Source organism: Chiroxiphia lanceolata, chromosome 14 (assembly GCF_009829145.1).
Source record: "Chiroxiphia lanceolata isolate bChiLan1 chromosome 14, bChiLan1.pri, whole genome shotgun sequence".
Taxonomy (NCBI): domain Eukaryota; kingdom Metazoa; phylum Chordata; class Aves; order Passeriformes; family Pipridae; genus Chiroxiphia; species Chiroxiphia lanceolata.
This window is the reverse complement of record NC_045650.1, coordinates 1,516,846-1,544,424: the sequence shown is the minus strand read 5'-3', so window position 1 is coordinate 1,544,424 and position 27,579 is coordinate 1,516,846. Positions and strand designations below refer to the sequence as shown.

Below are 27,579 nucleotides of genomic sequence, written 5' to 3'. Positions count from 1 at the left end.
CTCTTTAAAAGTCTGTATCTCTTTTCACTCTCCTTTGTATCCAAGTTGGTTTATTCTGTCATGTCTGCTGGCATTAACGTTCTTCAGTCTTCTTTTGTTCGTCTTGATGCCATATTTGCAAGTGTGGTTTTATACTTGGCTTTGATTTCTCCCTCATCTTCTGAATACAGTGTCCTGCTGAACTCTTTTTCATTTATATTAGTCCTGGTTTTTTTGCATCCTGTCTTATCACTAAAGGTGTTTTCACTTATACATGTAACATACTGTTCCTGATACAAAACCAGTATCCTGCAGTAGTTTGTGTACTTCCTTCAGACTACTGAAAATTATGCTCCATATTCAGTATTTTCTTCTCCCTGTCCTGACATAGTAAATTAATTAATTTCTGTGGATTCAGTTAGAAATTATGTTTATGTGGAATTCTGGCAGCTGTTCCTTTTATTCAACAGTCAGCTTTTTCATTTCTCTCCACATTTCATTTATTTCCTTGCAAACATCTCTTCAACCAAGCTACTTTTTGTAATTTGTTAGTATCTGTGTGCTCTCTTTGTGCTACCTGTTAAACCTGGAATGATGGATAAAATTTCTGAGTAGACATTCACTTGTGTTTCATTTAGGGTTTTTTTCGTAGAAGTGTGACTTCCTTAAAAACACATCAAACCTTGATTTTACAAAAAAATACAGCAAGCCTGTGAAACAAAATATTTTATTAGTATGCATTTTTATTTTTCATAGAGGGGAGAATTCCTGTTCCTAACAACAAAATTAACCTACAATTTATATATAGTAATAACTTGGAGTATCCCACCTCATAAAGTCCTAAATGAATTTAGAAAACATAGTTTTCCCCAGTTAATATCATGTTTGCAAAGCTCCAGGCTTGCCTGAATTGCAGTGTGAACTGTTTGTCAGAGCATGTTTTTTTCTGTCTATGCAGGAAACCTACAGTTGTAACAAAATACGTTGGGTCAGATGACGAACAAATTGTAGATGAAACTGTAAATGAAGATGTTTCAAATGAGAACTCAGAAAACGATGTAGATATGCAAAGCTTGCCTAAAGGTAGGTCGTGTCTTTTTTCATTTGTGAATTCAGGAAATTAGCCAAGGTGATGAGGCAGCACAAACAATGAACTGGAATGCACGTGTGTGAAATGGCTGTCTGGGGTGCTGCTGGCCTGTACACACACACAGGGGTGTGAGCCTATACACAGAGGGGTGTGAGCCTACACACAGAGGGGTGTGAGCCTACACACAGAGGGGTGTGAGCCTACACACAGAGGGGTGTGAACCTGTACACACACAGGGGTGTGAGCCTGTACACAGAGGGGTGTGAGCCTGTACACACACAGGGGTGTGAGCCTGTACACACAGAGGGGTGTGAGCCTGTACACACAGAGGGGTGTGAGCCTGTACACACACAGGGGTGTGAGCCTGTACACACAGAGGGGTGTGAGCCTGTACACACACACAGGGGTGTGAGCCTGTACACACACAGGGGTGTGAGCCTGTACACACACACAGGGGTGTGAGCCTGTACACACACAGGGGTGTGAGCCTGTACACACACAGGGGTGTGAGCCTGTACACACAGAGGGGTGTGAGCCTGTACACACAGAGGGGTGTGAGCCTGTACACACACAGGGGTGTGAGCCTGTACACACAGAGGGGTGTGAGCCTGTACACACAGAGGGGTGTGAGCCTGTACACACACACAGGGGTGTGAGCCTGTACACACACAGGGGTGTGAGCCTGTACACACAGAGGGGTGTGAGCCTGTACACACACAGGGGTGTGAGCCTGTACACACACAGGGGTGTGAGCCTGTACACACAGAGGGGTGTGAGCCTGTACACACACAGGGGTGTGAGCCTGTACACACAGAGGGGTGTGAGCCTGTACACACACAGAGGGGTGTGAGCCTGTACACACACAGAGGGGTGTGAGCCTGTACACACACACAGAGGAGTGTGAGCCTATACACACACAGGGGTATGAACCTGTACACACACAGGGGTGTGAGCCTGTACACACACAGAGGGGTGTGAGCCTGTACACACACACAGGGGTGTGAGCCTGTACACACACAGGGGTGTGAGCCTGTACACACACAGAGGGGTGTGAGCCTGTACACACAGAGGGGTGTGAGCCTGTACACACAGAGGGGTGTGAGCCTACACACAGAGGGGTGTGAGCCTGTACACACACAGAGGGGTGTGAGCCTGTACACACACAGAGGGGTGTGAGCCTGTACACAGAGGGGTGTGAGCCTGTACACACACAGGGGTGTGAGCCTACACACACAGGGGTGTGAGCCTGTACACACACAGAGGGGTGTGAGCCTGTACACACAGAGGGGTGTGAGCCTGTACACAGAGGGGTGTGAGCCTGTACACAGAGGGGTGTGAGCCTGTACACACACAGGGGTGTGAACCTGTACACACACAGGGGTGTGAGCCTGTACACACAGAGGGGTGTGAGCCTGTACACACAGAGGAGTGTGAGCCTATACACACACAGGGGTATGAACCTGTACACACACAGGGGTGTGAGCCTGTACACACACAGGGGTGTGAGCCTGTACACACAGAGGAGTGTGAGCCTATACACACACAGGGGTATGAACCTGTACACACACAGGGGTGTGAGCCTGTACACACACAGAGGGGTGTGAGCCTGTACACACACAGAGGGGTGTGAGCCTGTACACACACAGAGGGGTGTGAGCCTGTACACACACAGGGGTGTGAGCCTGTACACACACAGAGGGGTGTGAGCCTGTACACACAGAGGGGTGTGAACCTGTACACACACAGAGGGGTGTGAGCCTGTACACACACAGAGGGGTGTGAGCCTGTACACACACAGAGGGGTGTGAGCCTGTACACACAGAGGGGTGTGAGCCTGTACACACACAGGGGTGTGAGCCTGTACACACAGAGGGGTGTGAGCCTGTACACAGAGGGGTGTGAGCCTGTACACACACAGAGGGGTGTGAGCCTGTACACACAGAGGGGTGTGAGCCTGTACACAGAGGGGTGTGAGCCTGTACACACAGGGGTGTGAGCCTGTACACACACAGAGGGGTGTGAGCCTGTACACACAGAGGGGTGTGAGCCTGTACACAGAGGGGTGTGAGCCTGTACACAGAGGGGTGTGAGCCTGTACACACACACAGAGGGGTGTGAGCCTGTACACACACAGAGGGGTGTGAGCCTGTACACACACAGGGGTGTGAGCCTGTACACACACAGGGGTGTGAGCCTGTACACAGAGAGGGGTGTGAGCCTGTACACACAGAGGGGTGTGAGCCTGTACACAGAGGGGTGTGAGCCTGTACACACACACAGGGGTGTGAACCTGTACACACACAGGGGTGTGAGCCTGTACACACACAGGGGTGTGAACCTGTACACACACAGGGGTGTGAACCTGTATACACAGAGGGGTGTGAGCCTGTACACACAGAGGGGTGTGAGCCTGTACACACACAGAGGGGTGTGAGCCTGTACACACACAGAGGGATGTGAGCCTGTACACACACACACAGGGGTGTGAGCCTGTACACACACACACAGGGGTGTGAGCCTGTACACACACACACAGGGGTGTGAGCCTGTACACACACACACAGGGGTGTGAGCCTGTACACACAGAGGGGTGTGAGCCTGTACACACACACAGGGGTGTGAGCCTGTACACACACACAGGGGTGTGAGCCTGTACACACACACACAGGGGTGTGAGCCTGTACACACACACACAGGGGTGTGAGCCTGTACACACACACACAGGGGTGTGAGCCTGTACACACACACAGGGGTGTGAGCCTGTACACACACACAGGGGTGTGAGCCTGTACACACACACAGGGGTGTGAGCCTGTACACACACACAGGGGTGTGAGCCTGTACACACACACAGGGGTGTGAGCCTGTACACACACACACAGGGGTGTGAGCCTGTACACACACAGGGGTATGAACCTGTACACACACAGGGGTATGAGCCTGTACACACACAGGGGTGTGAGCACAGCCAGCAAAGAGGAGCCCAAGCACCTCTGCCTTGGCACCTGGTGTAGCTCAGCCCACGGGGCACCGGGATGTGCTGGGGGCTTAATGTCGAGTGCCTGCAGCCATCTCTATAAAACCATCGTACACAGGGAAAGAACTGCTTCCCTTGTTTTGTACAAGTCTCAAGCTCTGTCACCTGGTGGTCTTATTCTACAGTTCTCTCTGAGGTTATTTATTAGCAATTAGATCAACAAAAGCAAAACTAACTCTGGGAGGGAAATGTCGTTATTTGATGTATTTTTAAGCACCTTTTAGGAACAGTTAATTCTATAAGCTTTACATCCCTCTGCTCTTAAGTACAGTGTGAGTTTGATTATCTCCTCCGTTTCTTACCTAGGGAAGTTACAGGAAAAATTGCTGCTGTTTACTGCATGAGCAGCAGTATTTAGAGCAGTCACTTTAAAATGATTTTTTTCAGAGTATGAGATGATTTTCAGTGTCCTCACAACAAAAGTATAAAAACTGGGCTCTTAAGTAGGAAAGATATGTTTTTTCATTCACATGATTTTGACTAGTACTCTTCATTGAAATGAAAATGTGAATTTCTGAATTCTGTTAAAGACAAAGCAGTTTTTATTGTATTGCTTTTTCATTTATTTCATGCTGAAATAAATGCAGGCGAGGGAAACTGGATAGAAGGGGACAAAGAGAGAAATGCATAGTTACTGTAGAGGTTTTGAGGGGTTTGAGTGGTGTAACCCGGGTCCTTTATTTGTAGCATTGCACTACAAATCCCTATCCACACCCCCAGCAGTGTGACAGTCCTGTCCTGCACGTGCCACATCAGGGCAGAGGGGGCACAATTTGCTCCTCAGCCCATCCAGTCTTTGACTTTTGTCCTACAGCTGCAACACAGATGTACTTTGAAGTGTGTGGTGGTTTGTTTTTGGTTGTTTTGTTTTGTTTTGTTTTTCTGTGAACAGCTGTGCATTCAAAACTTTGTTGAGTTTTAGTCAACAGATTGCACTTTTTTGTTGGCTTTATTTAAACAGAACTTTTGCACTTCATTTGGATGTGTAATGGTTTCCAATTTCTAAATAAAATTATTCTAGGTACAGTGGTTGTACAGCCTGAGCCAGTGCTGAATGAAGACAAAGATGATTTTAAAGGGCCTGAATTTAGAAGCAGAAATACCGTTAAAATGAAACCTGAAGCTCCCAAAAAGCGTGGAGGTAAATACAACTTAAAACATCTATTAAAACGGGTTTAAATTGTTGCTTACGACCACATTTGGTACATCTAAAAATTGTTCATATTTCTGATAAATTATCCTAAAAATACCTCCACTCTTCTGGCTTTTTGTTCATTAAGGATGCTAACTGACAGAAATTAGCCTCCATTGCTGCCCCTGCAATGCAGCAGTGAAAGCTAAGATTAGTTCCCATTATACTCCTTATTTTCTGTAGGTATAGGATGCATCATTAGGTACAGTTGCTTGGTTGCAATCAGGTGTTACAGGTATTCCTTTTTTAAGGAATTACGTTGTAACAGTGTTGATACAGGAATGTTCACTTACCAAGAAAGCAACCATGTGGGACATGTATAGGCAGATTATCCATCAGTGAACTGAGAAAAATCCAAAACCCTCAAACAATTCAAAGACTTCTGTTTTGTTTTTAAATTGTGGGAAATTCCCTACCAGTGGGCCCTTCTAAGGATTATCTTTGAAAAACTGCTGTGTCAGCTGCTTTTCCATAGCTACTGCTAAAATTGAGAAGTTAGGTAGATTATAGCAGTAATAGAAATTAATTTCTCGTGTTTCATTCCAAAAATTAAAGGAGAGGGAGGATTATTTATAAAGTAGCCAATAAGAAGGCAGATATTTTTATTAACACTACTGGCAGTATCTTAATTCACATACCAACAGCAGTACCTAGGATATTCATACAAACAGATCTTGTACACACTCTTCATTCTTCCCATTATATCATTTGAGATACTTGCTCTTTTTTAGAGTCTTACTGTAATTTATTAAGTGCTATTTCTCCATTTGTGGTGGAAGGGGAGTAGAATGTGACTGTGTGGAAATGTGCTTGTGCATACACATGGGCTCATGCATGATGTTAATCACATTTTGAGCGTTGATGTTTTCTCTGAATAATCCCTTTCTTAATCTTTGGAAGTTGGTTCTGTTTATTCATGCAAGATGTCCTGTGCAGCATTTAGGAATGCTTTTCCCATTTGTGCTTAAAACATTTGCAAATGGTCCAACAGAACTCTTCAAGGGTGCAGTGTTGAGAAGATAGGACTCTTCTGCTTGAGCTTTGTGGCCTGTGTCTGCATCCCCAGGACAGTTTGTATGACCTGCCCTTCCAGCTTTTTTTCTCTGTCCCCAGGGAATTGACAGGCTTTCCTTTGAGTATCTGGACTGGTTACTCATGTACTGTGCCTGACATGGGGTAATAGTTTTGGAAGGGACATGAAGAGTTTAAGCCTTACCTTTGTCCAGGGCGAACTCAGCTCTGTTAACGTCTCTGCTGATAGTGTTTGGTTTTAGAGCTCTCCAGGAGGTGTGTTAAACTCCAGTCAGCTTCCAGGGAAATGGAACAGGTACTGCCTGCTCCTTGTGTTGACCCTATTTCCAGACCAGGAAAGGTAGCCAGGTGAGGGATGTGACTCCAGTCAACCTCAAGAGCAGGATTAGGGAATATATCAAACCAGTTTGTTTTTGTCAAACTTCATCAGCTTTTTGCATGAAGTGGCACTGAGCTGTCTCTTGATGCCCTGAGCACGTACAGAGCAGGTAAAGTTGTAGTCCCTGAGATCCTGAATTGTCTGCACAGTGCAGGTAAATAATAACAAGAAAATAAAAAATGCCAGTCCGTCTTGTTCATTGTGGAGTGCATCTTTGCACTTTTATTAGGAATTATACGCCCTGTTTATATTAGAAATAGTGGTAGTAATAGAAGTCTTGCCTTTCTAGCAACCAGGTGCTCTCATCTGAGACTCTTGAGAGACATTGTGTCATTGTTTTCAAGTGTTTTGTCTGCAGAATGGTTATGGTTGTATTTTTGCTAATAAACTCTGGTAGGAATGTTTTTAAGTAAGTATTTTCTCAGTATTAATGAATTAGTAGTTGTTGAATTTCTGTAGGTCATCATCATTTGTAGCAGTAACATGGCTTACAAAGGTTTGCCTCATAAATTCTCTCTTTCTGGTGCCAACTTGCAGATTTTAGGAAGGAAGCCACAGTGCTTCCCGTAGCTGTAGAAAAGAGGGAAGTGGCTCAGGATTTGGCAGGGAATGGCCTGTTGTCCCTGAGCTGGCTGTGGCGTGTGACAGACCTGGGTTGGGTTCCATACTGCAGAACAGGGGATTGCTTTCCCGGGAGTGCGATACGATGGATACCTTTAATTCAAGGTCACCAGCAGTGCCTGAAACCAGTGTTTGAGCTGGTTTTGAGGTGGTGAGAGGGCTTTGTGAGTGCCCAGGCTCTGCAGACATGCAGTCATGCATGCCTGGAGGTTGGAAAGAGCATATATTCAGAATTTCCCTGAGTTGTGAGGGTGTATCAGCTGTTCTCACTGGCCCCTCAGCCATCTGAGATGGTGCTTCAGCAGCAGGTTGCTGGTAGCTTGCATTGTGTCTTGAGAATGTTCATTCAGTTCCTTAACACTGTGGTGTTGGTGCTTCTGTGGCAGTGATTATTTGAAAACTAGAAAAAAATACGGTGTCTGTACTCAGATTGTAACCATTGAGTGAAACCATTTGAGTTAATTTCCTTGTTCCACTTACTGAACATGGCAGTGAAGGACAAGTCACAGTTGAGTGGTCCCATATCAAACCTCTATCTGCTTGATCCCAGATTAGGATTTTGAAAGTGTATGAGCTTTCACAAATGATTTTCCTTTTTCTGCTGCTAAAACCAGAAAGATCTCACAGTGTTAACTAGTTGGTTTAACAGCCTGGCATGGAGTGAACCTGCCAAGCCCACGTTCACCCCTTCCAAAGTGAATTTGGGGGGTTGGCAGTAAAGAAATGTTTTCTTGACCAAATATAGGTACAGCAGCAGGGTGGTCCACAAACTGAGAGCAATCAGCAAGATGGGGAGTACATGTGTATTATAGCAAAATTGTAGTTTCAGAAAAACCCAAACAGCAAAAACCACCATCAAGAAGGGAACAAAAGGTGAGAAAAGATTTTTCAGGCACTATTAAAAGGATTTTGTGCATCTTCTGTTATAGTTTTCTGTATTCTTCTTTGAGAAACTAAACTGTGTGTGAAAGAAAATATAATATAAACATGCATTTGTTAAACAAAGATTAAATTGGGAACATTGTCCAGAATATCAGGGCTGCTCTGGAAGAGTTTTATTTAGGTGTGTTCTCATGAGGTGACCAATTAGCCCAAACTGAATCTCTCAAAGGAAAAGAATTGTATCTTCACCCCAAGTGGAGCATAGAAATTAGAGGGAAATTCTTTCAGTCTTTAAATGACAAGTGGTTACAGAAAGATCTCTAGTGCTGGGCGGTAAAGAAATAAAGGCTTAAAACCTGACAGGCCGAAATATTGTAAGAAAATTAAATAGGTATATATAGATTTCTTAAAAAAGAAAAAAGAAAACAATTAATGTGTGGTTTATAATCCTCTCTATAGAGGAAGGACTACATGGAATTGTAAGCTGTACAGCTTGTGGGCAACAGGTGAACCATTTTCAAAAGGATTCAATCTACAGACATCCTACACTGAAAGTTCTTATTTGTAAGGTATGTGGTAAATAGTTCTACTGTTTGTTTTTGTTTGAAATGTCATATTAGTTGATTTGGATGGGATTTTTGTGGGAGGAGTTCTTTTTTTTAAGTCATTAGCTGTTACAATTAAGGAAAGTAAAAGCCGGGGGGGGGAAAGCAAATATACTTACAAATTTATATTCCTGTTTTCTTATACCTCAGTTTAACTCATTGTGGTTTATTTGGAATTTAGTTTTATAGCTTTAAGGCTGTAATAGTAGTGAATTTTTAATGTTAAATGATCTGTCTGAAGTTTCTGCCTACTCATAATGTATTGTGAGAGCAGATTCAAGTCTGGATCTCCTGGTAAAGTGTTCTGTGTAAAACAAGATTGGAATAAGGAGCAGAAAAGTAGCTTCAGAGCCATCTCGGTTTCTGCAGCTCGTGGACTGTTTTAATTTATGGCAGCTTTGAAATAATGATCTAAACCTAACTTAAACCCAGATCTGGGTCTTCAGCTGCCTGCTTTCCTGGTGGCTTCAGAGAGGCCCTGAGTTGCCTGCAATGGAAAGAGGGGGGCAACAGGGCAGGAAGGAAACATCCCTGCCCCTGCTGTGAAGACCTCTGTTAATTTTCAGAGATACAGAGATATCTCTTGCATGTCTCTACAGCCTATAGATGTTGTATTTGTAAAGGTGTTGCCAAAGACAGAGAGATACAGCTCTGTTACAATGCACATGTAGCATTCCTGTTCCTTTCCCTCCTCCTTCTCCCCGGTTCCTGACTGATGTTCCATGTTCAATTGACAGACTGTCACAGGCATGCCCATGTAGTCTGATGTTCTGCCTCTTCGTGTATTCTGACTTGTTTCTTTTATCAAATATGCTTTACAATAATCAGCTCACACGATGACTGTCTTCCATCTCCACTGGAGTCCCAGCTCTTGTTCTAGGCTTGAAAATCCTCAGCAGGTGGCTGAAGCTGTCTGTGTTCCTGCCATGCACAAGAGACCTGGGTCATTTTTTTAACTTCTTTAGCGTGTTGGGTTCAACAGCAGCTCTTGACTGGGGGCTCTGCTACATGAATTGCATCCAGGACTTTTTCCTTTAAATTTTCTGTATCTACTTAGTGGAACATGGCCTTAAGTTAATGTGGGAGCGAGGAGTGGAAGTCCCTGATCTCCATACTCCAGGTCTTCCGTTGCTTTCTGTGCCTAGTTCTGCCCTTATTTTTCTCCTGCTTAGGTCAACAGTCTCAGACCTGAGAAACTTTTTTCCTTCAACTATGAATGTTCCATCAAATGTCTAAATATCAGACATTACTGGGGTTTTTTGTTGGTTTTGATTGTTTGGATAGTTTAGTTGAACAGGTATATAAATCTGTTCCATGTAAAGGGGCATCATCATGTTAAATTCATGTGCTGAATCCTCTTCTGGATTCTGAATTCACTGATCTGCTGGGTAAAAGGACAGAATGTAGCTAATAGTTTGTATTAATGCCTGTTCAAAGTAGAACTGCAAGTCTGGGAGAACCTTTTTCACTAACCACTGGGAAAAAAATAACATCACACCTTCCAAATTTGGTGTAAAGAGTTCAGAAACTGAAACTATTGCTACTTCTAGCTGCGTTTTTTTTCTTACCATTACCAAATTTTCAATAAAGATACTTAGTTTGTACCTGGAAATTGAATACTTGGGTGTTAACATCAGGATAATTGCTGAAGACCTTTTTATGTAAAGCTTTATGGCATCAGATGCCATAAGGAGCATACAGCTGAAAACTGTAATTTAGGTAGGATTAATTGTGCTGGGGAGGATGTGGTATTGATTTACCTAGGAAATGGATGGGAAAAAACTTAGAGATTTGAAGAGAAATATTCAGCTGATATTCTAAATACACAGTTACACAGCAGTCAAACACAAGCCTATTTAATTTTCAAATAAACCTTGAGCCATCTAAATAAGAAGTCACGTTTTGGGACCTATTGTGTCCGTGGTAGATTTTTTTTTTCTTTAGATTAACACAAATGTAAAAGGCTTAGAATGCTGAAGACCTTGCAGCTGCTGCTTTTACTGGCAAGCTTCGGAAAGCAAATGAATCTCTGAAGCCTTGTTGGGATTTAATAAAGAATTCCTTGTCCTGTCTCTTTCCAGACTTGCTACAAGTATTACATGAGCGATGACATCAGCCGGGATTCCGACGGGATGGACGAACAGTGCAGGTGAGGGGCCAGGAACTGCAAACACACCCACAGCCCTTCTGGCCTGGGGATCTTTATTTGTCACTCATCTTATTATTGCAAGAAATAAGACCAGTACAGAAGAGCTTAAGAGCTTAATCAGCAATTATTTCTCACCAAGAAATACTCAGCCCCAGCATTTTCCTATCTATTTGATTGTTATTTTAGTAATTAATAGGAAAACATTTTATAAATTAATCCAATAGCGAACACTTTTAGGCATCACATTTCTAACTAAATAACATGCCCATTAATTGGGTATTGACCCATAATGCCCATTAACCTTACAAACTCTTTAAAGGTGGGGATGGAATCTGACATTCTAAACCTTGTGAGCCACAGAAACTTATTTCTACAGATGCATTTCCCACTTTTGAAATACTAAAGTATTTCTCTGTCTTTAGGTCAAATATCTAAATGCGTAATTCTGTAAAAATTGTGCAGTCTGTGATGCTTATGAGCTTTCTTGTCCACCACTTTTCAGGTCATATGTGCCTGCAGTAGTAATATATCAGTTAAGGCTAGAAAGACTCAAACCAATTACTTCTGATGTAAAATAAATCACTCCACTCCCTCCCCTCTCCAAATTTTCAGAAGAAACAGGGAAAATAAAATTTAATTAGTTTTTTCTTTTCTTTAAAATCAGTGCTGAAATTGTGTTTGAAAATTACTGACCACTTCAGCCTTGTGAACTTTTAATCTAATACATGAATTTTTTGATTTTCCAGTTCTCATCTGAGTGCTTTTAAAAATGGTTTCCATTAACGGATATCTGTTTATCACCTGAATTTTTAAATATGTCAGCTTAAGAGTTTACCGCTGTGTTGGTCTGGAGACAAACCTCTTCCATTCCTCGTGTCTCATTTCAGGTGGTGTGCTGAAGGTGGAAATTTGATTTGCTGTGACTTTTGCCATAACGCCTTCTGTAAAAAGTGCATTTTGCGCAACCTGGGTCGAAAGGAGCTCTCGACTATCCTGGATGAAAATAACCAGTGGCACTGCTATATTTGCCATCCAGAGCCTTTATTGGACTTGGTCACTGCATGTGACAGTGTCTTTGAAAATTTAGAACAGTTACTTCAACAAAACAAAAAAAAGATCAAAGTTGAAAGTGAAAAAAGTAAAATATATGACCATACAGTCAAGTTTTCTCCAAAGAGAAATAGTGCAAACTGTAATGGTGAAGAAAAAAAACTAGATAATTCATATTCAGGTTCACTAACATATTCTTATAAAGCACTAATGGTGCCAAAAGACTTGCTTAAGAAAACAAAAAAGCTGGTTGAAACTACAGCAAATCTCAATTCTAGCTTTGTAAGCTTTTTGAAAAACGCTGCAGAAAATGTAGAAATAAGCCCAACTGTGCAACTGTGTCAGCTGAAGGCTTTTAAATCTGTGCTGAGTGACATGAAAAAAGCTCATCTGGCACTAGAAGAAGGTCTGAACCTGGAGATTCAAGCATTGAATGTTAAAATTAAAGATAAAAATACCAAAGAGAAAAAAACTGAGGTTAGATCTGAAAAAAATGAGGTGAAAAAAGATGAAGGAAAGGAACATGTGGCATTAGAAGAGGATGACACTGTACAGACACCGAAAAAGGTTGTATCAGAACAGCCTGACAGTGAGCCCATGGATCAAAGTGTTCCAGCAGTGGAACAGACTGATAACAAACCTACTTCTGGGGAAGAGAAAAAGTCTGGCAGAAATGAAGAACCTCAGTATGAACCGAACAGTACAGAGGCTTTGGACATGGATATAGTGTCCATTCCCTCATCTGTTCCTGAAGACATTTTTGAGACTCTAGAATCTGCTATGGAGATTCAGATGCCATCAGATGAGCAGGAGAGTGGAAATACAGGAGCAGATCATGAGACTCTAAATTCAAATACAAAATCGAACGCTCCTGTGAAAGATGCCAAAGGTAGTACCAAGTTAAAATCATCGGCTAAAGGAACAAAAGAATTGGTTGTAAAATTGACTCCTGTTTCCCTCTCAGAGGTTACAGTTAAAGCCGAAGATCGAGACAACAGTTTAGAAAAGGAAAATAAAAGTGTTGATGCAAAGCCTAGAGCAGAAAACTGTGACCCTGTGAAACAAAATCACAACGCTGGCAGTGAACCCTCCACGGAGAACGAGGCCGTGCTCGTCGAGGAGTCCGATCTCCGCAGGTCGCCGCGCGTGAAAACCACCCCCCTGAGGCGCCCCACGGACATGAGCCCTCTGACATCCAACTCGGAGGAGGACAGCAACGACATGGGCAGTGAGAAGCACAAGGGAAAACCAGCCAAACAGCCACGGAGGAAAAATGACAAGAGAAATCCTTCTGACAGTGCTGCTGATGGCCCCAACCCTGATAACCTTTCCGAATCCAAGAAGCCATATGTTTTGGATCAGAGCTCGGATTCTGATGAGATGCCAGCTGTTCTTAAAGAGGCAGGAATGATGAGTCGCAGTTCCTCAGACATTGACAGCAATAGTGAAGCACCAGCAAATGATCAGAAGACTTCAGATTTTCAGAAGAATCAGCCAGTAAAGGATGAAAATGGAAAACGAAAAAGAAAAAGTTCCAGTTCTGGTTCAGATTTAGATGCTAAAAGAGGCAAATCAGCTAAAAACGCCGCTGCTGCTAAAAAGAAGAGACAAAACTATTCAGATTCTTCAAACTATGATTCTGAGTTAGAAAAAGAGATAAAAATGTTAAGTAAAATTGAGGCTGCCAAAAAGCCTAAGAAAAAATATTCACGAAAAGAGGATAGTTATGATTCCTCTGAAGAAGAGCAGAGGAAGAAAGTCAGCAGTAAAAGAAAGGTAAATCGGAAGAAAAAGAAAGGTAAATCTTCTGAAGATGATGATGATGTTGAAAAGTCTTCCCCAGAGAAGGAATTGAACCATTCTTCTAAAGATAAAAAAGTGGGTAAGAGGTCGTCTGCTAAGGAGAAGATAAACAGGGACTCAAAAGAAAAATCCACAAAGGGAAAACATGATGAGTATTCTGATGCTGAGAAGTCTTCACTGGAGAAAGAGGAAAGTTCTCCTGAAGGTAACAAAAACAAGGATTTGAAAAAGAAAAAGGCACAAGAAGATTCTTCTTCAGAGAGTACTGAGAAATCTGCAAAGAAAGAGCACAAGTTTGAGTCTTCAAAGGACAGACTCAAGAACAAGAAAGGATCAGAAAACAAAGTGAAGAAATCTGAAAAATTGAAAAAGAAAAGTTTCAAGAAAGAGGAAGATGATTCCTCATCTGATGGTGAGAAGTCCTCTCCAGAGAAAGGAAGTTGCAATTCTTCTGAAAACGACAAAATTAAAAAGGAACCTGTATTTACGGAAAAGAGAAATTTGAGAGAGAGAGTACCTAAAAGAGTACACATTGATTTATCCTCTGATACTGAGAAATCTCCCCAAAAAGAGGAGAGTTCTTCTGATGATGCCATGCAGCGTAAAAAACGAACTGAAACTAAAGAAAAGAAAAAAACAAGTCACAAAAAGAAAATTTCCAAAAAAGAACAGAATGATTCATCTTCTTCTGATGAGGAGTCTTATGAAGACAGTAAGAAAAAGACTAAAAGAGGGTCGATGAAAGAAAGTAAAAGGAGTAGCTTAAAAAAGAAAGTGTCAAAAAAGAAGGTGGTTGTCACTTCCTCTTCCTCATCTGATAAGGAAGAAAATGATGAGCAGAATTCCAGCGGTGATGGAAGCAGCGACGAGCAGAAGATCAGGCCAGTGACTGAGAGCTTGATGCTGTCTGCTGGTGCAGGATTCTGTCAGTCATCAGGTGTGCAAAAGGTGTTCATGTACACCTATTATTAATATATTAATAGAGGAATTCTGTAACGTTTGGGTAACATTTAATAATCTAGAAGTGAAAAATATTCGTCAGTTGGTAATTACACATTTAAATATTTGCAGGCAGTTAGGTTTTCTGATACTGGTTTGGAAGCACCTGTTTTGAAGTGCCTTTTCAACCCAAACTATCTTGTGATTCTAAAATTACATTACTTCAGTTTGTGCAGCTTGACCCTTGAGGATGTCGCTGTAAATGGAGAGGCTTGAGAAGCTGCAGTCTGTAGTTGCAGTAGGTATTGCTTTGGAGCTCGGCTTTCCAAAGCCCAGTCCTCGCTTTGCCTGCCAGGGACTGCTTTAGCAGAAGCTGGATTAAAGGAGTAGATAACCCAGGGAACTCACGTTTGTCACCTCCTGGTTATGCACTGGAGATGACTCTGAAGACCTTTGGCATTGCAGGACACATTTAAAAATCAAGGAGATGATTTTTGTGCCTCACAAGAGCCATGTAGCCTTAGAAGAGCTGGTGTCACTTACAGAAATCTGTCATTGCTTATTGTTTTCATAGTAGTTCTAAGAGTAATAGTTATTTTCCTTACCAAGGCAAAATTACTTTGTCAGTGTCCTGAAGATTTGGTAAATTTAGAAAATTCAGAACTGCTGTGTTCCAATACGTAGTTTTAAAGAACTTAAGAAAGCAGTTTTCACATTACACAGACAGTAGACGTGTTTTTAATAAATGAATTTTCAACTAGGAAAAATATTTCCTGTTTTAATTAGCATGACAGGTAACCTGTTCAGTTTCTTTTTCTTCTAATTATGTTTCACAGAACTTTCTTTACGTGACTTTAACTGTTGGCTCAAATACAGTTGTTTGCAAAGCTGCAGCTAAACTGAAAGTGAATAAAACTACAATATTTTATGAAGATACAAGGGGGAATGGCTTCAAACTGAGGGTAGGTTTAGAACAGATATTGGGAAGAAATTCTTTCGTATGAGGTTGGTGAGGCCCTGGCACAGGTTGCCCAGAGAAGCTGTGGCTGCCCCATCCCTGGAAGTGTCCAAGGCCAGGTTGGATGGGACTTGGAGCAACCTGGGATAATGGAAGGTGTCCCTGAGCTTAAAGGTCCCTTCCAACCCAAACCATTCTGGGATTCCATGATTCTGTGGTAAGACAGCAGAAGGGATACAGCTATATTTTGACTTTTCAAGAAAATACTTGTAGGCAGATACTAGGTGCAAAATGAAGTGATTGTTATTTGTAACATCTTAAACAAAAAGCCTCAACCGTAAAAAAACCCTGAAACCATTGGATTTTGAATTGGACATTAATGTTCCTCCTTTCTCCTACCAGCTTGATGGTGACCCACTTCTTCCCAAAGTTTTCCTGCAGTTCAGTTTCAGGAGATAGTTGTTCATCTTTGCAGATGTAAAGGCTACTTTTCTGAGTGCTGTGCTGCTTTAGAGCCCAAGCAAACTTTGGTTAATAGTGTTTTGCATTATCCTTGAGTAGCAATTGGAAAATAAGTTTCTTGTTCTGTGTTTTACGCGGTCCTGTAATGTTTGTTTTTCAGGGCCTTCCAATGAAGTGAGTTTAGTTGTGTCTCTGCACATAGTACTGGGACTTTTAGGGCTTTACCTTGAGTGCTGCCTTATCAATGTTTTCCCCAGTGATGCCACTGCTGGGGGAGATTGCAAATAATTAATAGTTTACATAGTAATGAACTGGCTTTTTGTGTGTAGTAACTGCCATGGCTGTTGAAACTCTCCCAGAGACAGACAATTGATGGTACTCTGAGAGTTCTCAGCATCACTGAACCATCGAAGAAAAATACCTTAAAAATGGGATTGCTTGTGTACAGTTAATGTTCACAGACTTGGTATTGAAATGGCCCAGGGGGAAAAGGTTGGTTGTAGTATATCAGAAGGTCTCTGAGGCAGTGGAAGCAATTGTTTAACTTGCAAGCTACAAGTGGAAGGGTTGGATAATTATTGGAGAGAAGGGTAACAGTGTACAAATTGGAAAAATGAGATGGTGATGTGGGATGATTGGCAGTAGAGTTAGACAGAGAGAAATGGGTTGGTTTAGACTGGAGAGAGAATGCTAAAAATGGGAAGTCTAAATTGCTACCTGCAAATCACCTAATGGGCAGTTTTAGGGAAGGCTGAGCTGGACATGTGGTGAGAGGATGAGGCAGTGGGTACAGGATTTAGCAAAGAAAACTGATGTAGGTACTAGCAAAAGTATTTTATACACTGACCATGATCAAAGCTTGACAGTTGTCCAATTTTGGAATCCCTGTCCTTGGAAATGCTCAAAACTTGATTGCCCAAGGCCCTGAAAAAACTGATCTTATTTGGGAGTTAGCTTTGCTTTTAGGAGGGAGTTGGAGTAAGTCGTGTCCAGAGGTCTTTTCCAACCTGAGTTTGATTCTATGAAATCCTGCCTATATTAGATTATTTTAAGAGGAGATGTGTGTTGGCTTAATAAGTGAATTAATGAAGGAATCTCTTCTGTTTCTGAACAAGCTGCATAGATCGATCATCGAATGAGACTTAGAATCTGTTTTTTTCACCAGGATGCTTTTACCTAAGTGAGGTACGTCCTGGCATCACCTCTTAGACAGTCCTGTCAGATGACATCTGGGTAATGCTGTTTCCAGGACAGGTGTACCTTAAAACAACTTGGAGTAGCTTCTCACAGCCTGGTTTTAGTCCAGTCCACACAGGTGGCAAATAAGCAGTAGAGGTTATAAATGGAGGGATCTCAGCTAGTTAGGATTGTGAGGTTTCTTTTCCTTAGCTTAATTTTACTACCTAGCAGATTTGTCTGACTTGTATACAAGTCAGAAGAAGAAGAGAAAAGCAAGGGTAGAGGCCTGAGTGTGTGCTAGAAATAATTTGAATTCCTCTGTGTCCAGCCAGGAGAGTGCAGAGGAGCTCTAAGGCGGGTGCCATCCTGTGCTGTTCTTTGTTCCGTGTCCCACACTGTTGGTTTTCGTGTCCTTTCCATATGAGACAGTGCCATGTAGTGCAGCTGAATTTGGATATTTACAGTTAGGATAGCACGTGGAATTCTCAAAACATAACTCTTTACACACACACATGTACTCTGAAAGCAAATGTAGATAAGGATTAGTGTTCTGCAGTGCTTCCTCATGGCAGCGGAGCAGCTCATAGGCTTGGCAAGCAATTCTGTAATGGATTCGTACCATTCAATTTACCCAAACTCACTAGTGGAGATTCTGATAGAGCCAATAACTTCTCGGGAAACTTAATTTCTGGCTCCTGGGAGGAGTATTCAGGTTTTGGTGTAAAAAACCCAATTCACAGTGTGTAACAAGGCAAGAATTGCAAGCTATGTGTAGTAGCAAGCATAATGTGGATAAAAGTGCTGCTTGAAAAACTAGATACTTTATTAATAAAAATACTTATTTTTATATGTCAGGGTAGGTAACTGATAGAAAAGTGGTATTACCAAGCTATTTTTACTGGGGATTGTTGGTGGAGATGTAGTTCACGCGCTCTAGTGTTTATCGTGCTGTCATGTGTTGTTGTTCATTGCTGAGTTTCCTTGTGTTGAGTGTTTCCTGTTCGGTTGTTTTTCAGGAGATGAGGGAGAGGCTCTATCAAGGACTGTTCCAATGGAGGAGGAGGAAGATGATGATGATGACGACCCTGAGAATAGGTATGATACCCTCCGTAAGGACTTAAACTCGATTATAACACACCCTAGGCGTGGGCGCAAAGCGGCGCAACGGAAGAGCAAGCAGGTTGTAAAAGCCACGGCTGCCTGCCTGGTACAGACTCGCTCACGGGCCTCCCGCAAGCCTGAACACGGGGCCAGAAAACAGAGGCCAAAGCCCAGAAATGCAAAGCAAGTCTTTAGGAGCCTTAGTTAACACACCTGGCGTAGGGTGTGTTATAAATGCTCCGCAGCACTGGCCGGGCTGTGTTCCTGTTGGAAGTGTGGGCTTTGTGACAAGTGTTTCTTTCAGGCAGGTAAAAAGCTACTTCTGATAAATGTGAATTTCAGCTAGTTCTTTGAATAGAAGGTGACAGTTTGCATCTGTGCAATATGCAGTGCTGCAATATTTTTAGAATTAATTTGGTTATTACTGTTACTTAATATGCTTTTTTAATTGAAATGCCTTTTCCCAATAAAGAGAAAACACAAATGTGGGGAAAACAGTATTAGATATTTTCAGATAATATTAATTGTCAGTAATGAATTAACTCAGTTAATTCAACTGAGTTCTAATCCACTAAAGAGCACCTGAAGTGACTAATGTGACAATTAAGGCCCTGATTCTACAAGCACTGTGCATAGACTCCACTGGTATCAAAGAGACTAACTATACACATATATTTTAAGTCTTTGCATAGATATTTTTAGAATTGTGGCTTATATGTATTGCTTCACTTTCAAATTCAATAAAAGTATCTGTAAGATACAGTTAGTTAAGACATGTCATATTTTACCAGAATCATTGTAGCTATCAAAATTAGCCTGGCTAGAAATGTAAAAGCTTTGTTTCCTCATGAGTAAATGCACAACATGAAGCATTGCTCAGTTCCGAGCCACAGGTTCTTTTTGGAAGTTATTGTAGTTAGACTGAAGAGTTGTTCAGCAAAGTTTTATATAGTATTTCAGAAACTGATTTTAATTTTTGGCCATATAGCATGTGTGGGACCAGCTTTGCACAGTTGCTGATGGAGTCTTTTTCTGCTTCTGAGCCTTAATAGTTTAGAATATGGAATCTTTGTTTCACAGAGTATGTTTTGATATGTGGCTAAAGTAAATTTTAAAAACACTGTTTTATATCCTTTACGGACCTCAGTTTGGCATCAAAATGCTGCTGCTGAATTAGTTCTTGCTTGTTTTCAGTCATGAAATTTAATCAAGTAATTCAACTTTTAAAGAAAGACACTTTTTAGGGACTTGACAGCACAGGGTCATAAGCAGAACATTTAAACTTTGGTAATATCAAGATTTTTTTTAAACTATACTTTAATTTCAGTCCTGTTTTGATTATTTTCTTCACTTTTTTTCTTTTTTCTTTTTTTTTTTTGGTGAGTTTCTGGTTCATAATTAAACTGAGACACTTTTGTCAGAAGTTCAGTATTTCTCATACAAATGTTTTTGACAGATCTTAATTATTAGTTTAAGAGCTATATTGGGAAAAGAATTAATTGCTAACAACTCAGTAATATAAATTTGGGCTTTAAAAATCACTTTCTGTACTTTGTTTTTAAGCTGCCTCTTTGTTAAGATTTTCTTTAGGGGATATTTTGAATATATATTCATGAGATGGGGAGGTATTTTGTCAATAAACAGTGTTGTCAACCTTCAGACATGTTAACTGGTAACTGCAGTCTGATTTTACATTAATCATGTGTTGTACTTGGCACTAGAATCAGAGATATAAAATGTAAAAAGATGGAACAAATTTCAAGAAGTTAAAAACTTGTTCTTCTGTTTACTCAACACAAAGTGTTTAAGTAGTTTACCTACTGATTCAGAGAAGTTGCCTATTTTCTTCCAGGCCAAAGAGGGTACCTAGTACCTGCTGGGTGTTTGTAGTGTGGGAACTCTCCTGTTTGCAAGTCTCTAGTTTAGATGTTCTGTTATTTGCATACCTGGGGATGTGCATGACATGAATATTAATAGTCTTGAAATCATTTTTGCCAAAATGCAATATCCAAGTGGGTCATACTATGCCATATAGTGCTGTATGCTTTCATCTTCTGTTGTGTAACTATTATTGGTCCTTCTGATCTTTTAAATGGTACTGTTTGATATGTTTGCAGTAGTTCTGTTTATTAAGAAGTAATTAGTGTATTTAATGCAGAATGCCTTTAAGTATTTGATGGTTACAATAAATTTTTGTAAAACATTTTTCTTGTCCAAGCATTTAATTTAATACAACTCTTGACAGCTTGAAAATCAGCCTCTTCCAACAAAGACAGCACAGTATTTAGAACAAGATGTTTGGCAGTTTTCACTCATTTTTTAGACATGTATGACATTTCATCCAAGTATTAATCTCTAAAAATCTATTTTAAAGGGTTCTGAATTTTCTAGTAATACCCCAAAGGCCCATTTAATTCAGTAGTGCTGTAGCTGGAATTGTGGTGGCTTTTATTAGCCATACACAAACCTCCTCCCCTGCCCAAGGGCTTGTTTTGGGCATTATTTCTACATATAATTCATAGGTATTTATGAACTCTGCCTGTGAGTTGATATGATCTAATTGGTAATAATACATCATGATAATGGACTAAAATTTAAAATCATGGCTTTTTAAAGAAAATGCTTTTCACAGTGGTAGCATTGTCTCACCAAGATTTTAACTAACTCTAAATGAGTCCATTGTATTGGCACTCTAAAATTCATGAGCAAGAATGGTGCAAATTACCACATGGACTTAACTCCACATCATGAGAGGCTGCACCTGCTATTCCAGTTTTGCTGCAATGTCTGAAGTATAATTTAAAGTAGTCCTACAGTGTAACTAAGCGACCCCTGAGTAATTTCCAGTTTACCTGTCTCTTGGGAAAACTCTTTTCTTTTGGCATAACTTAAAAATACGTAGTAATCAGTTAATTCCTTAGAAATGTATTTTGTTGGTGATGTTCTTACACACCAACAAAGGGGAAATATATTTAAATCCCAATTTATATAAAACTGTGCATATATACTATCATTTTATTCTTGAGTTGTTTTTATGCATCTTGGTTGAGATTGCAGCCCTGTTCTGTGAGGCACTGTATAAATACCTTGGGGAAGTGCCCTTCATCCAAACCTCACAGTTTAGGTAACATGGAGTGGGGCAACACCACGTGCTCGAGGTCACAGAGATAATAAACAAAATGCAGGGATTTTTTAAGTGTATTTTGGTTTTTACTACCTGAAGTCCTGTGCCGGAGCTCATATGGCTCTTTGCCTCTTAATAAATTTATTGATAGTGTTCAGCTGTTACATCTGGTTGGCCAAGAATCTTTTATGTCCTTAACCCAAGTAAATATTATGGTCCCTTTCGATTTGTGTGGGTTTCTCTGGAAGAGTGTGAGCAAGAGAGTTTCACACTACCATAGCTTGTTTTTCTTGCTGCTGTTAATGCAAATATTAAAATATTAAACTAGCATATGAAGTTCCTTAGCTTAGAAACCTGATTGCTTTAGATGGGTTTTATCTTAAAAAAGAAATAAGATGTATTATCCTGGTCAGCATACATTGTAATTTAATTTAAAACCAGTTTCAAGAGTCCAGTACTCAAGGTATTCCAGTTCATATGAGCCATTCGTTACATCAGTCCTTTGTCGGATACATTTACAGGGCTTAATCTCGTTGGGTCTGATATTGCTTACACTTATAATTCCTATCAGATACCTAGTTAATTAAAACCAGGTATCTTTTAAATTTTGAACATCTTAATAATATCTTATGTTTTTAGCCCGACAGTAAATGCATTGAAGAGAATGTAGCTTTTCTCACTAACAAACAGTCTCATCTCAATTTGATTCCAAGTGGTTGAGTCTTTATCCTAGATAAAAAATAGGACTAATTTTCTATGGCAAAAATAACTTCTTAATCAATATTATTGTATATAATTAGAAACTAATAAGTTTACCCAATCTGGTTGGTGGTTATGGTGATTAATGGGAAAATCACAACATCTTCTGTTCATGGATAGTAGATTTTATGCATGGTATTTTTAGGTGTTAGATACATTTGCTTTGGGTTTTCTTTTTCCCCTTTAAAAACCACTTCATGAAAGAACAGATAAAAGTGTGTGTCTTGTTTTCTTAAGACCTAAAGTCAGCCTTTTAAAGGTGATTTGTGTAGAGGTAAGTATTACCAACCACATACAAGTTGTGTTAACTTTGCTAATTCACGTGAGACCAGTCAGAGGCAGTGTTACTAGGCAGGACTTTCAGGATTCAATTTTAGTTTTTTTCAGTTCTTTTTAGTGTTTCTCATTTTTTTTTCCCTTTTCCAAAACTTTGGTGATATTCTAAGCCATTTCATTGTGAAGGAAAAGTTCTGAGCATTAAGAGATGGAAGAAATATAGGCTGAATTTGTTATATAAGGAGCTGTTTATTTCTGTTGCTGTTACATATGATGTGGTGGGTTTTAAAAAAAGAAACAACCCAAACTAACCAAGCTCTAAGTCCCTTTTCCAAATCCTCTGGAAGGACCTAATGCAAAAAGCATTTGGAAGAGGATGTTACTTATCTATGGACTTTCGTAAGTTTTTGTTGAGTTCACACTGTGATCTGTTGATATATATGGAATTAAAGCTCACCAAGGGTTCTGCATGGTGAAGTTTTAATCAACTTTTTCATCACAAGCCATCTCTCAAAAGAGGAGGAGGGTGTGTTTTGGATGCTGGTGGATTGTCTGGCTCACTGAACAATCTTAAATGTTTATTAAACTATTTTGCTTCCATCTTTTAATAATTACTGAATATGCATTAGTGTGAGAATCTTTTTGGAACCACTCAAACCTCAGAAAATACAGCTTGGAGTGTCAGGAAAGATACCTTGGGAAAATTCTCTTTGAAAGGTTCTTTTGCTTTAGGGAAACGTTACGTGCTGGAAAATTAAATACTCATTGTTAAAAACTATTTTATAGTGCTCTGTAAAAGTAACAACTTAATTTCTGTTGTATAAGGAGCTTTACTCGAGAGATCCCCGTTCCTTTGCCGTTTCCAAATAAAGCTCAGTTTGTGGTTCAGTTCCATGGGTTTTGAACTGTTGTTTTGACTGGTATAAAATCTTTCCTGTTCTGAACTGTGTACTTAGAGTATACATTAATTCTGCCAAAAGGCAAGACAGACGAGGTTTGACCTAGAAAAAGAAGTATTTCATTTAAAAGTGATGACCCTAGAATGAAACCTATAGTATTTCTGATGTTTATATAGGAAGACCTGGTTTTGTTCTTTTAGGATTATTTTTTCCCTTAGAAGTACAAATTCTCAGATAACTCCACTATTTCCCTGTGTTTTTGACATATCGTTTTATATTCTGCCTTAGATTCAGACAAGATTATGTTGCAAGAGCAATGTAAAGAAAGAATTTTTCCATAGTCACTTGTACATTAGCTGGAGACTTTCTTGTGCTGCAATGGGAAGCTGAGTGGACAGTTTGTGGAGCAGGAAATCATAATTTTTCTGTGAAATTCAGGTCCTGTGATGTTGGTGAAACTTTTGGGGGGATGTGTATGTGTATACACAAAAGGGTTTTTGCTACAGTTGCTGTAAGGCAAGTGCTTGTAGTTAGTTATCCAAATAGACTGAATAAAATGAAATCTTTACGTTCATACATTTTATATTTCTCTCCAGTCTTCCTGTAAAGCAGGAAACTTCTCTCTTAAGAAGCATTACACGAATCTGCTTTCTAAAAGCAAGTCAACACTTTACATTTAACATGAGATTTTTGCTGATATATCCTGTCTTGCCACAATGACTTTTCATCATGTCTTTTTTTTTGTTCAGCTTTCAGCCCTTTTTTTGAAGTTCTGAATGGTGTAGGGTTACACTTGTCGTTCATAGATTTATTTGAACAATGGAATAAATAGTGTTTTCTGTTTTACTTCAAAGAATTGCCAAGAAAATGCTTTTAGAAGAAATCAAAGCCAATCTTTCCTCTGATGAGGATTCATCTTCAGATGAAGAGCCGGAGGAAGGAAAAAAGAAACCTGCAAAGCAGCCTGAGAACACGGGAGATGATGGTAAGCACCCAAAAGCATCTGGGAAAAAGTGGTGCTGTGGCGCCTGTCATGATTTCAGAGGTCACTTGGGAAAATTATAATTGCTTAAGTTTCTTCAGTTTTCAGCCAAAAAATGTCATTGGTGTTGATGGGTAGTTGCCAAAGAGAGGCCATTGTATGTGGTCATGAGGATTATCATCTCTTTCAGTCTTTCATACGTTTATTTTGTTACTACTAGTCTGGCTTTTGTAATCAGTTTAGAAATCTGAGGGCTTTGAGAGGAGTAATCTATACAGAACAATAAGTTCTGCAAGTGCACAGGCGAGATTTGGCTAACAGAGTCATTGAAACAGGCTTTTTAAACATTCAGGCAGCATAAAATACTTAACATTTGGGGAAACTGGTATGTTGTTGCTTGTAATGCCCTGGAAAACCACAAAATTTAGCTGGAGTTAATTCAGATTTCAATTCTTGCCAAATTTAGGTCGGGAAAAAAAGATGACCGGTGTGTATGTGGTACTGACTCTTATATCTGACAGGAGAGAATGAAAAGGAAGAAAATAAGTCTGTAAAGGAAGAAAGTAATTCTGAATCGGATTCAGAGGAAGAAGAATCATCCAAGAAGCCCAGATACAGACACAGGCTGCTGAGGCACAAGCTCACCATGAGCGATGGGGAATCTGGTGAAGACAAAAAGGTGGTGAAACGAAAAGACAAAAAAGAAGGGGGGAAGCGTAGAAATAGAAGGAAAGGTACATAATCCAGACCTTTTTCGTCATAAAAAATATTTGCTTCTATAAAATAAGTCCAAGGCTTTTCAGAACGGAGACCTCAAACTGTGATTTTAAGATCTGTGTAAACTTCCTTGTGTATGAAATCTAGGATTCTGATATCTTTGATTAATAAATTGTTTTATTTGAAATGTTGAATACAAGTGCAGCTCTTTCCCCTTCCTCTGACCTCTGAACTGGATTAATCTTGTGGAGTCTTAGAATACTCATCTGAAAGAGCAGAGGCAAGCCCAGATGTCCAGACTGGGAAAATCAGTCCTGTTATTTCTGTACTTCCTCTCTTCCCCTTGGACTGTTGGTAGGCCCTGGAGCACGAGGAACCTCTCCATGCTGGAATTGCAGTGTTGCAGGCTGTAGCTGAGCACCAGATGGCACTGTGAGATGAGCCTTGCCTGGGGCTTTGGTTTGCTTTTCTGCAGGCAGGAACAAAGAGTCTGTCAGGTGTTGACAGTGTCCCACGGCCAGGAAAAGTGCCCTGGACCTTCCTGTCCTCGGTGTTGCACTAATGCCAGCCAGCTTTTGTGGGCTTCCACACAATAACAGTTGTGATTTGTTTAGCATTTTCCTGTCATTTTTATCTGATTGTATACTTGTGCTTTTCCTCCCTTATGGAATTACTGACAACATTTCTTTCAGGAGAAGTAACTGTAAATTACAGTGGCAGTGTGCAAATAAGATGCAACCAGGCTGATTCTCAGGGTACTTTAGTGTCAGCCTTTTAAGTTCACTACCTTTAAGTAGAACAGTACACTGTATTTCACCTTCTCCTTTTATCCCTATGTTATTAATGTTACATTTCCTCAAGTATGTAAACCCCAGGTTTTAAGCCTTGTTAAAGTTTAACCAAGTTAAACTTTCCACTGTTCAAGGTCAAACTGAAATTAAAGATGCTAAATGGCATTCTGGTGTCTTAATTACCTTTTTCAATGCCAGTGATAGCTCCTAAAACTAGTTATGAGAGTATTGCCTAATAGTGCTAGTTTAGGTGTATTTTTAGTTGCTCTTTGAGTGGGTTTTGAACTTGCATTACCTGAAGAAACATCAGGCCACAAATGCAGCAATGCCCTTGCATATGTTGTTAGTAAATAAGGGTTGTTTTCATGAAGTATGATTATAAAGTGACATCTAAAACATTTGAAACAAAAGCTTCTGTTTAACTAAGAATCATCTTCTGTTTTCTGCAGTTCTACTTTTCCCACTGTGGTCTCTCCTCCTTGCCCACAGTCTTGACCTTCTGATATAATACTTTGTCATTTATCTGTAAACTGTATGTAGATATATTCATGCATAAAGACCTCAAGTCTTGTTGGCATAATCCATCTCCCAGGACTCAGCTAGTGCTTCAGTATTAAGCTTTTCTACTCTGTACCCCTTACATTCCTCTTACTTCTTTATTACTGTGCTTAGTGGGTCTGATATTGTCTGAAATGAACCTTGACTGTGCTTGTTGGTCTTGAACAATTTGTTGAACCATTAGAAGTTGCTGACTTTGCAGTGATACTCCACGTGAAATCGTGTTTTATTTTTCAAGTGAGCAGCGACGATTCCAATGACTCCGAGTTCCACGAGTCTGCAGTGAGCGAAGAAGTCAGTGAGTCTGAAGATGACCAACGTCCAAGGACAAGGTATAAATAAAACTCTGCTTATCCTGAGTTTGGGTTTTGGTTTTTAAGACTGCAGTTTAGGCAGGGACGTGGTAAAAGTTAAAGACTTTGGATTGGTTCTTAAAACCCTTGATGAGACTTGTTTGTCATTGGGTATCTGCTAATTAATTTCGTGGCAAACGTGGGAGTTGTGAATTGGTACTGCAGGAGGGAGTACACAACAACTTGATGAGCCAGTATAAAAAAAAAGATTAAGAAAAAATGAACATTTTTATGCCGAATACATCACTGTCAACTAAGGGATGGTGGATTGCAGTAAAAAACTAACGCTTAACAATTCTGAGATTCTGTGGGGTTTTCTGGGATAGACCATTGCTGTGAGTTGAGGGGGAGGGAAGAGGGAATTTGAAACTGCACAAAAGGAGTGCATATTCTGCTAGTTAGGAACAATTATTATTGTTAGTCAGTAATAGTGCCATTTTTTAATAGATCTGCCAAGAAAGCTGAGGCAGAAGAAAACCAGCGCAGTTACAAACAGAAGAAGAAACGAAGGCGAATAAGGGTTCAAGAGGATTCGTCAAGTGAGAATGACAATAAGGTACCACGTGGTGTTTTGAAGTAATAAATGTCTCTTGTCCACTGCTCAGGGACTTGGGTATCTCAAACAGCTTTGCACAAAGTACAGTAAAAAATTACAGCTCTTC

General features: G+C 40.4%; 1 protein-coding gene across 4 annotated transcripts in view; it reads left to right on the top strand.

Moving 5' to 3' along the window:
• Positions 1-27,579, top strand: part of ATRX (ATRX chromatin remodeler) — a 79,969-nt gene that overhangs the window by 15,680 nt on the left and 36,710 nt on the right. For 2 of the 4 annotated variants that reach the window (XM_032702253.1, XM_032702255.1), the window contains exons 5-14: positions 938-1,062; positions 5,128-5,247; positions 8,672-8,781; positions 10,899-10,966; positions 11,854-14,756; positions 18,374-18,452; positions 24,371-24,501; positions 25,020-25,232; positions 26,803-26,896; positions 27,365-27,473. In XM_032702253.1, the coding sequence (XP_032558144.1) occupies positions 938-1,062; positions 5,128-5,247; positions 8,672-8,781; positions 10,899-10,966; positions 11,854-14,756; positions 18,374-18,452; positions 24,371-24,501; positions 25,020-25,232; positions 26,803-26,896; positions 27,365-27,473 (3,952 nt within the window). Of the gene's footprint in view, positions 1-937; positions 1,063-5,127; positions 5,248-8,671; positions 8,782-10,898; positions 10,967-11,853; positions 14,757-18,373; positions 18,453-24,370; positions 24,502-25,019; positions 25,233-26,802; positions 26,897-27,364; positions 27,474-27,579 lie in introns of those variants that run through there. The other 2 variants (XM_032702254.1, XM_032702256.1) reach the window with 2 other exon arrangements.